We start from the raw sequence: 14,751 nt of genomic DNA on the forward strand, positions 1-14,751 counted from the left end.
CAGCCTGTGTTACTAGCAAACTAAAATCAAACAAATTTTGCTGCAACATAGAACATAAGGCTACCAAAAGTTTTGTGGTCAAGTATTTTGTGGTTTAGCCAATATAGGGAAAAATTTTTATTTTCCTGGGTGTGTTTTCTTTATAAGCCATGTCTGTCTAATATCTAGAGAGGGGGTTAGGAACTGTACATCTCTCCTACTTTTGACTGTTCTAGAAAGCAAGCAAAACTCCAGCCGGCATTTATGTGGTCTTTTCTGGAGAATGTGTGGCACAAAGAATCTGCTTTTAAAAGCAGATCACTAAGATGCAAGTGGGAAGAGTGGATGACGGTACATGTATAGATAGCTATGGAGAATCCTGATTTCTGAGGGCTCTGAAACTGCTCTCCTGGGAAACATCTTGCTGAAATCCTGTCCTTTGTTTTCAGATGACCATTTCCCTGATTACAGTAAGGTGGAATTAGTGTTTTCAGGAACTCCAGAGAAAATTCAAGGTGAGCATAGAGAACCAAAAATATGTTTAATTTGAAAATAAATCCTATTGAAATATGCATTAAAAAAACCCTACAATCTTTTTTCCTCTTTTATTCCACTTCCCTTGTAAAAAATCTTACTTCTTCATTAAAATGTATGTTACTGTTTTAAATTTGAAAAAGTTAATAAAGATCAGCATTTGTATCAGCATAGAACTCACCAGATTTTGTTTTAAAGCTATACCAGAACACTTGCTACGACTAGTAGAAAACATTTGTGTATCTGTGTAGAACATAGATAGTAGGTGGTTTGGCTCAGCATAAGTGACAGCAGTGGCCTATCCCATAACCTTTTTTGAATGTTGTCATAATTGATTATGTTTGCAGTACTGAAGTTTGGACTGTCTTCAGTTTAGCTTAAAGAGATACAGCTATAGTTTTCTTGGAAATGTTTCTGCTTTGAAGTTGGCTTGTAGGATATTCTTCATGCTTCTGAAATTCTGTTTTAATATGTTTAAGATTATGTGATAATTCCTACTTGCATTAAGAGTTTAAGATTATGCAGATCATTCCAGTTTAATTCTGTTAATGAATGTGTTCTTAGTCATTTTATGGTGTCCCAAAAAGTATGGATTCTGCCTAAGACTGATTGAAAACCAAATATTCTTAACTGTCTATCTCATACATATTCCCATTCAGTGTCCTCACTGTCCTGTGAATTGCATGTTTTCCTCCTTTTTTTTCCACGAGTTTGATAATTTAGAAAATTTTGGCTGCACCCACTAAGAAGTTGGATTCTGTCCAGCTGAGCACAAAAATCTCACTTAGCCTGTTGGAAATCCATAAAAGAAAACCAGTTTTATAAATGAATTTGTCTAGCTTGTTCTAAATGTTTCTGGATAGTAAATGCTTGAAGACAGGCCAGTTGACATGTCTAAAAAAGGACCAAGATTTTTTTCCAGTTTCCCTTCCTTAGATGACAAATGAGAGGTACGGACTTTTTAATAAGCTTCCACCTGTTGGAAAGTAAGGTTTTAAGTATTTGGATGTTTGTATTCAGTTGCTGTCTAAGGAATTAACTGGCTAGGAAGAGCAACTCATCTTTGTTACTGAACAAGTTATATTTCTTTAAGAAGTCATCTATGCAGCAGTCTGGGAAGATGTTGAAAAATTCTTTAACTTTAGTACAATAGTATAATGATCCCTATATTTGTGGTTAATACTTAGTTTTGCACCATACAGTGCTTAATACAAATACCAGAGATTAATGTGACCTTGTGTTAATTCTCTACATCTGTGACTAACAAGTCTTGTGCCAGCTAATGCTTCCTTATTTCCTTATATTAGTGATTAATATGTACTAGCAGAGATCTTAGTTTTGAGAACAAGGATCATATATCAGAACAAAGAATGATAAGTGAAGTACATTATGACATCAGCACATTTGAAATACTCTCAAAGAGAAAAAATTAATCAGAAAATCTGGAACCATATCCAAATAAGTCCATAGAAATAATTAGCAAATATGCATGTATTCAGGAAATGTGATGAGTATATATTTGTTTCAGGAATATAACCTGATCTGTTAGGTTACTGGGGATACATGCTTTGAGGAGAAATCCCATGCAGCCAGCGCTGCTAGTAATGTTGGCTTTCTAACCTATGAATTGGTTGGAGAGTTTATTTCCCAATTTTTGGTGACACCTTGAAATAATTATTTACAATTTCTGCAAAACTAGTTTTCCACATCTGAAAATATTATAGAATTACAGAATACAATTACTAGTCCATCTTTCTGCTGAAACCAGGCTCATTTGTGAGATTAGACCAGTTTGCCTAGAGCTTTGTCCAGTCAAATCATGAAAAACTTCAAGGACAGAGCCTCAGTGGGTGAGCTATTTAAATAGCCCACAGTGGAATGAGCCCACGTCTGTCCTCACAGTGGAATTATTTTTTCCTTATGTTGACTCTACTTTTATCTAGATTCAAATTTTGCCTGTTTCTTTTCCTTCTGCCTTGCTCCTGTCTTCTCTACGGTCTTCAAGTCTGCTGTCAGCTCCTTGTCAAGACCATCCCATCTCCAGACTGAAAAAGCCCTGACTCCTCAGCCTTTCCTCACAGGGAAAGTCTTTCAGTCCTGACCACCCTGGTCATGCTTCCCTGAATTTGCTTCAATTTATTAATATAATTCTTGTATTCTGTAGTTTGAAGCTGGACACAGTATTTTAGAACATAACTGACGGTGATATTTTTAAGAAAGAATGCAGTTGCCAAGAGTATATCCCTGAATATTTAATAATAGAGTTCATAAATCTGCCTTGTGACAAATGTCATCACAGAAACTCTCTACAGATGGCTTTTCTCAGGCTGCACATAAAGGTACAGGACCATAGCATTCTTGTCCTAGTTGTAACTATTTTTGTTTTAAAAGTCACAGTATGTGCATAATACTGTTGCTTTAGAAAAATTTATAGTAGGACTTGCTTTGTAGACACAGCCAAAGGTTTGATAATTGAGGATTTCTTTGTTCCCTCATCTAGACAGAAAAGACAGTCTGTTTGATTTGTATCAGTGTCAAAGCCAAGTTCAATGTCATGAGTTCTTGATGCCTGTGTTTTGCTTTTGAATCTGTGGACTATGCCTAAATTCCTCACTGTATCCATTTAAAACCTGAACATTATTTAATGCCTTGTTAGGGGCACTAAAACATGGGTTACTGCTGAAAATTCCAGGTGTGTTCGGCAGAGCATCCTTAAATGCAGCAAAACACATTGAAAGCCAGCTGTCTAGTCTCAGATTCTACAGAGCTGCCACCTTAGGGGAATTGGAAGGGACATGAAGTCACAGTTTTCAGCTCTCCCTGTTCATCCGTAGTGATAAATTGCTCAGGTATCAGAATGAAAATCTATATGAATCAGAATGAAATCTGTAACAAAGTCTAGTTTTTCATTCCTTTAGAACCATCTCCTTACAGATAACTCATGGTTTCATTCTCAAAATCTGACCCTCTAAGGTTGGGTGGATCATCTTTGTTAGTTGCATTTAGGGACTGATCCAAGTTATTAGCCTACATCATAATCAAAAAGCTCAAGATAAAATTCTCTGAATGATGAATTAAGCTCTTTTTTAAAAACTATTTTATTTAACCTTTCTTCCCCTCTTGCTACTTTTTATATTTCAGAATAGGGTGTTGCCATTCAGGGAACAAACAACTGTCAGAAGGCTGCATACATACATCTGTGTCTGTATATAATTACATATGTGACTAATAATTTTTGGTCTCAAACATGCTTCATTTTAGGATGTGAGCACCTTCAGAATGATGATGGAGTAATTGTTGATTACAATACATCAGACCCACTAATACGCTGGGATTCCTATGAAAATATGAACCCTGATGGGGAATGTGAGTAATTTTGTCACATTAGACCATTTTGTCACATTAGAAAAGAGAAAAACCTTTTGCAACTGTTCCAGAGTGTTTGAGAGAAGAAAGGAGACTTGATTTGCTTGAAGCTTATGCTACTTTACTGTGTGAACTAGCTGTCTACCCTTCCCTATTTAGCATTAGTCGTTCTAATTAGGAAAGAAAGCTGTTAATCCTGTTAATACACAGAACGAACTGAGACACAACTGATTGATACAAGTTACTTTTTTATTTGTAAATTTACCTACAGACATTTTTATTTGTCCAAAAGTTTCTAGTTGGAATAGAAATTCTAATATAGAATTTTAAGAACAACAAAATTATATGGTGAGTTTGTAGATTTTGGTTACTATGTTACCTGGAATATATCAGAATGTGCACTAGGCTGTTAATAAACGAACAGTAAAGGATGTGCCTATTTTCATATCTTCCTTTGTAACTGTACCCATTTTCAGTTTTTTTAGATTTTTTTTCTGTAATCAGATGGCATGTACAAAAGATGAAAACCTCCAGTAGATACTGACTCCAGTGTGAATGCTCTCCTGATGTTTTGCTTGAGTGAATGCTGTGCTTTTAATGGATGTAGTTTTCATGTAAGGACTCAGGATGTAACACCTGTGGTGGCACACCTCAGTGCACATGCAGATAAAAACATGAGATAAAGTATAGAATAGATGCCAAAGTTCTTGTTTTCCCAACTTGTCTGTTATCAAATGAGAGACACGTGAAGCTAGGATACCTAGTTAGCTGCTCTCTAGGTTCAGTTTCAACTGATTTTTATAATCTGGATTTAGCATTGACCATTTAATGACCACATCTGTGAGGGCAGAAGCTTACTGGGAGCTTGACCTTTTTCCACTACCTCACTCTTAAAATAAGAGTATTTTCTAATGCACATCACACTCTAATGTGCAGAAAACTGGGGTAATAGAAGGTGGAAAGAGAACAGTTGTTGCATGCAGCAGGTAGACCACTCCATAGGGAGTCATCAGAGTTGGATGCAACTGTGCAGTGTATTTTAGAAGGAGTAATGTCAGAGAGAATCTTGACTGGAAGTGATGTCTTAATTCCTACCCATGATGTTTCCATATAATTTATGATTCCTTTCCCTTCCTCCCCCTGCCATCCTTTCCCCTTTCCTTTGTACATACCTAGCCCTCAACAAGCAATGGATTGATGTCAAATATTTTTTAATTGCTGAGATTGATTGGCTAGATGGATTTGACCTTCCCATCCACATGCGTTGCATTGTAGGTAACTACAACAGTACAGGAAGTTAAAAGCAGAGATAAACATGCAGGCAGGCACTCTTGGAGATACAGAACTGTATGCTGCTCATGTCTTCGATAAGAGTTGGTCAGAGACCATTTACAAGTACAACTAGCTTGTTTGCCTGCTGTTCAGAAGTCATATGTGCTATTTAATAGATTTTTGTATCTAATTTGTGTGCAGGGTATACTTTTTAAATTACCTGAGATAGAACAGAAATATGATGTGGTAGCATAGATATTGAGAATTTCATTGTATATCTGCAAAAACCCCACTTGAGTTTAAGCTAGAAAATATAACATAATAATAGATGTATCTAGTTATTATTTTCTCAAGTAAATATTTATGAGGCAAACAGTGACCCTATGATATTCAATAAGAGAATTGCAGGCAGAGCAATGTCTCTGCATAGGCTGGGCAAAAGATCACGAGGAGCACATACAGAGGCAACAGCTGTATTTTTCCCTTGAGGATGGGGTCTACTTAACACAAGTTTGAGCTTAGTCTTCTGCTTAAGGTAAATATAGTGCAGTTAGGTCATCTTCTGTGTAAGATTTATAAACACCATGACACGCTTCTCTTTATGGTTTATGCACATGTTTAGTATCATGCTTGTGTGTTAAAAATGTGTATTGCATCCTAGTTTTCACTACAGGTGAGAGACCACTAAGAGGAGATGCTGATTTCACATCCAGAATGTGATCAAAGTCAAAAACCTTGGAATATGAGGCCTTTAGGTCTAATCCTGAAATCTGAGAGAGAATATTTTCTGTACTTCAGAAAATATTAAGGTGCAATTCATGGTACACTTGAAAGTGCATAACAGTAGTGATATGTTTAAGGTACAGGGAACTCTCATACAGAGCGCCTTTTTCAGTTTCACTTTACATTAAGTTAAACCCCTAGCCTTATGTAGGAGCTGGTCTTCTGGTTTTACTTGTACCTGTTTTCCCACAGGAATTTCAGTAGGAAGAATATGAGATGTTAGTGTGACAGATGATTCTTATATTACAATTATACACCTTTTTGTTAATTTCAAAAAATGTGGGCCTATGAAATTCCTTACCAGGGTGGTCAGGAAGGCTAAAGCAGAGCCTTGTGAACATGTGTTGTTTACATAAGCAATTGCCTTTTAAATAACCTTGAACCCTTTTCTAATAAGATTGTGTACATAGGTGTTGAATATAGCCAAGCTATGGACAATTTGCTATCTGAATTTAGTTCCTTATCCTTCATTCTTAATATTCTTAAGGAATTTTAACAATTGGAAAGAAGTAAATTATTTGTATTTCTTCCTATAAATACTGTTTCTTTTCAGGTCCCTTGGGAAGTGGTCCTCCATAATGGATGAAAAATTATATTAAGTTCCTAATTTTCAATTTATATCAGATGTCCTCCTCCTTGAGCAGTACATTAGCACAGAGACTTCTGTTACACTGTTAAATGTATGCAATTAAATGTAGTATTTGGAACCAGAAGAATCGGATCTTCATACTGCCATGTAGAAGTCTGACATAGTTGCCATTGCTTTTCCTGTGGTTTTGAAGTCAGGAAGGACTTTTTGTGGTAGGAAGTAACAGAAAGTACTTTTGATCCTTCTGAGCACTCTTTATTTTTTTTTATTAAAGTATCACTTACCATACAATAAATGTATATGGATTCACAAAAGGTTGTTCATTTGCTGCAAAATAACAAGATACCTGTGGCCACACGTGTAGCATCTTCCAAGATCTCTCTCTAATATGAAATGAGAAATAGTATTGAAAAAAGCTCCCCCCACCCCAAACCAGAGGGATTGAGGAAAATGGCAAAGGTTTGACTTGTCTTTTGTTGAGGAGTTTATTTTTAGTTCTCAGTGATAATTTCCTGGATTATTACTTGGCATAGTACATAAGAGATACTGTTCCTAAACACTTCCCTCCTGTTGAAAATGCAAGTCTTTTTTGAATAGGATCCATCACTTTATGTGAAACCTGCCAGTGGATCCTGGTAAAAGCCTAGGCTCTGAAGTGTTCTGAAAATTAAATCAGATTTTTAAAAGAGATTAAAATAAAACTATATTAAAATAATATACGTTGCTAAATAACATAAACTCATTTTAATAGAAAAGGTGAATTATTGGAAGAACATATGAATGCTACTCTTCCTTTTGCATTGTCTGTCTGCTTTAACTCAGGTCTATTCTAACCACCCTGATAGCTGATACAGATTAGCACATGGCCAGAGTCTTATAAGCTACATGCTAATGTATCGATCTCTGAGGGTCCAGCTTTTGCAGAGAAGTGGCTAAATTTGAGCGAGACTGCTCTTTAGAGGTGTTTTGTAAAGCAAAAGGTTTAATAAATAAAAATAACAAAATAACAACTGTTACAGAAAACAAATGATAAGCCGCATACAGGTGTCTGAGAAATCTGACACCCTGCTACAAACACTCCAAAAAGCCTCTAATTTCCTTTGTGCTCTTTGCTAAATACTGAATGTTTAAGGAGGGACATTCTGGCTTGCAGCCAACAGAGAGAGACACAGGGTTTGAAGAAGGGTGACAAGGTCTAATAGATGCTTCTCTCTTAGCACTGAGCCAACTCCTGTCAGAACAGCAAAGAAATTTCTGGGTTCTTTTTCTTATAAGAAACGCAAGGGATGAGTCTTAAACTTTTCCCTTTATGGAAAACACTTGCTGAGTGTGGGAAATGCATTCATACAGATAGCATGCTAAAATTATTCTAGAGAGAAAATGCCATTGTGTGTTCGGCATTCAGTTGACTGAGATACACAATTTCAAATTCATTTTCAATAAAGAAAACTGGTAAATGCAAAGTTCATTGTTGGCCAAAACAGTATTTATTTTGGCTCAACTGAATTCAGTGGATTGGCAAGAGAAATGCACATGGTTCTTGTTCAGTGTTCCATTTTAAGACATTTCACTTATTTTAACAACTGCTAAATCCCTCTGTACTCTTTTGTCTTCCAGCTGTACAGTCTGTGGAAAGATAAGCACATGTGCACATTAGAATTGCTCAAAATGACAAATGAAGGACTTTGATTTAGTCTTTGCAAAGCAGATTCTCAAGTTTCTTTCTCAACAAGGTCTTGCTCTTTGTTTCCCAGCAAAGTACCTTTGCTTTCTCAGTGGTGTTTGACAATTAGAACAGAAAAGGCTTTGGCAAAAAATGATCTTTTTAATCCAAATAGAATAGGCCGGAGTGAATCCAAATTCCTATCTCTCAAAAGTGTTGCTTTCCAAATTTTCTAGTCTTTTGTAACTGTAATCAACAACAATCAGTCAAAATTTGCCAAATATTTATAAATTGGTTTGCTCCTGCTTTTTTTTTTTTTCTTTTCATAAAGGAAAGTATCTGAGAAGTGTCTCCATGTATGCAATAAATGTGTCCACGGAGGCAATAAATAACCAACATTCTGGTATGCACCCATGTCCTGTGACAAGACGGGATGTTTTACTTCTACTGAGATTTTTTTCTCCTCCTCAGCCCAAAGTAAATAGCTATTCAGTAGGGAGGCGTCTTTTTATGTTGTTAAACACTTGTTTTTCCCAGAGGGCCCCTTCAATATTTCGAAACTCAAAAGCTGAGGCAAAACTGCTTGGTTTTGGTACCTTAACAGGATGCAGATGACTACCAAAGAAAATGGCAGCTTTGATGCCATTTCTGGTGAGTGAAGCTGAAGAACAAATTCCTACTGAATAAATGTTAATTTCAGTTTTTAGTCAACAGTTGAATGCAGTACTCTTTGAGACAAAGAGAAATTTGGTAGGAGGTAGGGATAAAATGTGTCTAACAATTCCCCTCTATTTGACAGTAAAAATAGAGAACCCTATAGAAGATAGACAAATTTACACTATAAAATGCTGCCCGCTTGAAAAATGTCTGAAACATTGTGGAGTGTCTGCTTTTAATTGATTTTTCTCTGAGAAAACTTAATTCTTCTATTTCTTGAAGTCTTGTATGTTCTTTTCTTCAACAGAAATAAGTTAAATTAGTTAGTCCACCTAATCATGAAGCTGACAAAGAGAGACAAATTAGTATTAAATGTGTTTTTTTTGTATGTTAGAAACATTGAATGCAAACATAGGATTACAAAGTTTCATTTTTAAGTGTGAAGCAATAGGTAATTCTCTTTTCCCATCTTCATTAGTCCAGCATTAATTGTAACAATACTGTGGCTTATATTTTTTGTTACGTCAATATGTTAGGGAGTAAATATAATTTCACACAGATGTTTTCAAGACTGTGCTTGATAAGCTAAGATTGATTTGGACTGTATTTTCTCTGGACTTATGCTTTGGGGATTTGGGATTTTTGGTTGTGTTTGATTTTTTTTTTCCCCATAAAGAAAACGATTATAGTATTTTGCATTGGTCAGACAGGAGCCAACAGTTAAGTGCAGCCAGGGGCCACTTTCAAAGGATTTACAGATACAAAGTTACTTTTATGTCTCTTCTAAGAATGTCATAGGAATGTTTATCTAAACTGAACACTTCATTGAGAGTCTTAAGTGTTTGCTTAAGTGCTAAGCTGAGCTCCAGAACTTGGCCTTTCCAGTTCTGTTGAAAAATATTTTTTTCCTTTTACCCAAACATAGAACTGTATTGATAAGACAGTGTCTGAAGTGAGAAATTATATGCATTTTACTTAGTGCCTGAGGCAGTGATTTTGTTAGCTACCATTTGTCAGTTCTGCTGAGTTTAAACTTAGCTCAGATAAAAAGAGAATCACCCCCAAAATACTAAGGGCCAAAGAGGAATAGTTATACCTAACCTAAATATTGAAAGTCTTATGTTTGAAGACAAGAAGAGATTAGAACCAGGGTTCCCTAGGCCCTTGGATTTTTTCCATGAGCCTCCTGCTTCTCTCTGCCTGTACTTCCATTTCTGGGAACACTTGCCTCCACACCCTTTGGTATAAATGTTTTTAACAGTGCACAGGTTTATCTGAAGCACAGGTTGCACTTGTAAAATACTTCCAAGCTACTGCAGAGCCAATTTTTTGCTTTCAAAAGAAAAAATGCATTTTAATGTCCTCCAATTTATTTCTGTCCTGTCTCAGTAATAGGCAGTGTTGTTATCCCAACAACAACACTGTTTATTCACTAGCCCTTTCTCAAAAGCTTTCATTACACTTCTAAACCCAAACACCATAAGGTGAAATTTGAGTGGTTTAATAGATGCTAATGTAGTTTATATGACATTTAAATATTCTCTGCAGTTCTACTTTTATAAGACTGCAAAAGACCTCTCTCTTCAGCACAGCAGAATCAGATAGTAGAAACTAGAATGAAGGTAACACATGACTGACTGTGACTAGCATTAACTTAGGGGCCATGTAACACTGCTTTTTAAACCAAGTTTATCTTTGCCCAGCTTATATGTTTTTTTCAGCAAGTTCGTATTTATCATTTAGCACGTGCCTGTTTTAGTCATGTCAGCTACAATCTATGGTTGTTAATGTTGTTAATTTAAACACTAATGTCCAAATCAGTTTCTCTTCCCATGTACAGATACAACAGGAGAAACCTCCTCACCCAACCTTACAACCTATTTAATGGACCAGGTTGAATAAAAAGTTGTAAGAGGTGATGCCTTAAGATTTTCGCCTTTATATTTTTCAAATCCTGTACTGCATTAATGCATAACTCTAAACTCCATATAAAGTGTTAGCTACAGTCTACACATTTTGGTCAGACACAACAATTCCTCTAGGCCTGAAACTCAAGGACACCCTACACCCCGAAAAGTATAAAGAAAAGTGAATCAAGGGGAGCAAACTGGGGGAATATGACTTCCTTACCTGAAGCTGTAATTGGAGGATTAACCCCTGACATATAAATAGACCAAACTTATATCTGTCTGAAAACCTTGTGACCATTGTCCATTTTGGATGTAGCCCCTTGGGGAGGCTTCATCTGCCCTTAATGTACCTGAGAGCCCTTCATTAAATATATCCACTTTTATTCTCTGAACGTTGTCTAGCCTCTGTTTCTAGGTAAGCTCAAAAAGGGCATCAGAGGCAAGCCTCTGCCACAGTGTTTTCCTTCCCTGCAGCTGGTTCCTGAACAGCTCTTACTCCTTTTAAAGTCAATAGGGCATCTCACCTATTTAACTTCATTAGACAAAGAAAAATTACCTTTTTGATGTTATAGGTATTGGATATATTTTAACACCTTACTTGCTCAAGAGTAAAATTAGCATGGCAGCATCAGAGATTAAAAGTGTCAGGAAGAAACAATCCAAAATGTATTAGTACAAATTATGATTTGGTTCTTTCCTAAGACCAGAAGGAGAAGCAATTAAATCCCCACTCTGTGTCTCTACCAAAGCACGCAAACACTGAACTATGTTATGTGTAATATATATGTGAGTGTTTACTCTAGGAAACAAAGGAAATGTGAATAGAGTCATATCAGTCATGATACCATTTTTACATGATATAAGAGGTCATAGAACCATTGCATGTGCATGAATGAACTTGAGTTAAAATACCAAATTTGTTATGATTGACAAATGACAAATCTCTGGAAAGACAGAACAAGAGATAGGTATTTTAGGTCACCATGAAGCAACAGCAATCCTTTTTCTGATGAATCCTAGAGTAATCATATTGTTCTGATTTGGGGTAATTTCTGCTCTTTTGCTGGTCTTTTATCATCATGTACCTTTCCTTTTTTGGCTAGACTTCTTTCCAGTGACTCTCTTGGTCCTGCTTCATGGTTTCAGCTGGCCACTGCAACACTCTGTTTATAAGATAATGGTTTTGTGATGTTCACACTTTTCTCCCCATTGGCAAGCATGTTCTGTTGATTAGAAAGGCCTGAAGAGTTCCTGGTTACAGCTTGTTCAAAATGTGTTGTTTTGTTATGAAGGCACTCTGGTCAGGAAGGCTTGGTTCTATGACAAGTACTAGTTTTTGAAGGAGGGCTCTTTCAGCAAATATATCATGCTGGGATTTATTTGGACTATCTTGTAACTGTCAATTTTTTTCAGTGTCTGGGACACTGGTTAATTAAATAATATGTGTTAGGTTTCTGCCATTGAATACTTACTGAAGAACTGAGGACTTTTCCCGGAAAGGTTTCTGCAGAAAGCATCTTCTGCAAATAGTGATATGTAGAGAGGTTTTTTATTCCATTGCATGTGTTTCCAAGATGGTGTTAGTGCATTAACAACCACCTCATGTATGTGCTGGTGGGTTTTTTCCCTTGACTTTGGAAAAGAACATAATAAAAGACTAGCCCTCCTGAGTCCCACAGCTTTAGATTTTAATGTCTGAATTTTGAAGAGGTGCCTGTTATATTCAATAATCTGTACAGAGTGAAGCTTAATAATCTGTGGGTTTTTTAACACTATAGACCACAGGCACTTCTGATAGTAAATTGTGGTTAATAAATTCTTCCAAACCAGGAGATAATAGTTTTTTAAGTGACAGAAGAATTTGAGCTGTACAAATAACATTAACAGCCTTTAGTGTAGTCAACCCTAGTGCTTTGCTTGTTTTTCAATGGTAAGGGAAGCTTTGCTAGAGATAATACAATTTGTTATCCATGTATTGATCCCAGAAAGCTGTCCTGGGCACCTCTATCCCTGTTTTGGCAGTTTCACTTGTTAAGTGTTAAATATTTACCTCTGATTTGTTTTTTTTAAGGCTTAAGTTCTTTGCAAAGATTTTCCTGGACATCAGAAAGCTTTGGATCAGACTGCCAAGCAATAAGAGGAAAGTGAGAGCTGGGGTAGACTGCAGGTCTACCTGCATATTTATCATACCTCCTCTGATTCTGCATTCAAACATGGGCAGAATCCAAATGCTGAAGAAGAGTACTAGTTCAAACTCCTTCCAGACTGAATAGATGGAGGCAACTTTAAGTAAGCAGAGGGAAGTTTTTTTTGGTCAGAACTCAATCCTATTTCTTACTCTCTCTTTCTTACACTCCCGTCAACTATGAAAGTAAAAGTTGCATTACTACAGCTCTTTTTTATTGTTTATGTTTTCTCTGTTCTCAGAGTCCCAGATAGAAGGATCTGTATGGTTTCTGAGAGGGCCCAGAGCAGTGAGCTCTCTCAAGTAGTATGGGCTAGACATTGTTTTTCTCTGTCTTGAACCTTGAACAATGTTGCCTAAACTATTGGCCGTTTAAGGAACCTGCTAAACTTCTGCAGCTCATCTAAAATTTTCTGTATCAGGATATTCCCCATGTTCCTTTCAGTAAACACACATAAAATTTTCTTTGTGGAAGTCAAGATGGACACTGCACTTGGAACGTTTCTTTAAAAACTTCCGAAGGCTTTAAGCATCAGGTCCTTGTTATCTAAAAGTCTTTCATCCCTTTTCCCCTTACTCACCCACAGGTAACTCCACACAGCTCTCAGGGTCCATTTATGCCAGCAGCTAGTCTGTAGACTCAACACCTCAGCACTTCTTCTCTCTTTCTTCTGCAATTCCAGCTAGCTCCTTTCCCTGTTCCTAGCACGGCTGCCTAACCCTGTCTGTCCTATGTATAGTGTCTTACACTATCTGTCCCTCACACAACCTCCTACCCCTTCCTCCTCACAGCACAGCTAGCAGACTCCAACTAAACCCCTTCCCAGCTAACTCAGTCTTTATCACACCCATATCTGGGTGGGCAAGGCTGTTTGCACTCTTGGATAATTAACACAGCTGTAATATATTAAGGTCAAGACTGCACTCAGCACTATCTTTATCTGGCTCCCCACAGTCTCCTCACAGTTTTTAAGTCATTTAGGTACAGTATAAGTTTTCCACCAAATATACATAATTTGATATGTTAATATATCCTTATGTTGAATGTGTGTAGACCATCTTCAATTTTTTTACAAGAAAAAAAATACTATAATTATTATCAATAAGGTTATCCCATATTGCTTCTACTATTGCTCTATTACTTGAAGATAAATGACAAGTCATTTGAGTCCCAGTGCAAAATCCTTTAAGTTCAATTAGTAAGTTAGAAAATCAGAGGTCTGCTAAACATATGTGTGTCTGAACTTCCTTTTTTGATATGTGTACTTGTTTAAAAACACCTGAAGATCAATTTATTGTGCCATAGATTGGTGGAGCAACTTTATTACAAATGGCAATACTGTGGAACTACATGTTCCATACTTAAAAAAAAGGAGGAAATTCATGATGTTGACCTTTTAGACAGCCACTTTAAGCCTTTCACTGTGGTTCTGTACAGTTTTGGGCAACCATGTAGAGCCATCAGTGTTTTTCTGCTGCTTTATATTTGATGACTGTTACTAATTTTTGCTGAAAGCCTAGCTGTGTAGTAAGAGAAATGCCATGACTCATGGTGTGTATGCTGTTTCATCTGTTAAAAAGAATAATCATGAATTTGGACTATGCACTTGCATTTGCATATTATTGAAGTATACCTGAAGATCGACTTTGCTTTTGATAGGAAAAAATGGAGATAGTTTCATGTAGTTTAGTGGCTTTGAAATACCCTTAAACTTTACTTAGGGTTTTATACTTGTGGCAATATTTCTGTAGTGTGATGTTATGTTGTTCTTTTGCTGGTTATCCAAGCACAAGGTACTTCAAGTTAAGTCTT

At 36.5% G+C, this 14,751-nt stretch overlaps 1 protein-coding gene and 1 long non-coding RNA gene across 2 annotated transcripts in view; one reads left to right on the forward strand and one right to left on the reverse strand.

Annotated features, from left to right (window-relative positions):
* Positions 1-14,751, forward strand: part of TNS3 (tensin 3) — a 135,578-nt gene that overhangs the window by 46,487 nt on the left and 74,340 nt on the right. The window contains exons 12-13 of the mRNA XM_066190326.1: positions 429-494; positions 3,775-3,879. Coding sequence (XP_066046423.1) covers positions 429-494; positions 3,775-3,879 — 171 coding nt within the window. The remainder of the gene's footprint in view (positions 1-428; positions 495-3,774; positions 3,880-14,751) is intronic.
* LOC136293519 (uncharacterized) lies at positions 7,988-13,738 on the reverse strand. The gene is made up of 3 exons (XR_010722167.1): positions 13,520-13,738; positions 11,839-11,916; positions 7,988-8,149 (listed from the first exon to the last, which is right to left on the reverse strand). It is a non-coding gene; the product is annotated as an uncharacterized lncRNA (long non-coding RNA).

This window comes from Chamaea fasciata, unplaced genomic scaffold (genome assembly GCF_029207755.1).
Source record: "Chamaea fasciata isolate MVZ Bird 193981 ecotype frontalis unplaced genomic scaffold, bChaFas1.0.hap1 SCAF_1, whole genome shotgun sequence".
In the NCBI taxonomy this organism is placed as follows: Eukaryota; Metazoa; Chordata; class Aves; order Passeriformes; family Sylviidae; genus Chamaea; species Chamaea fasciata.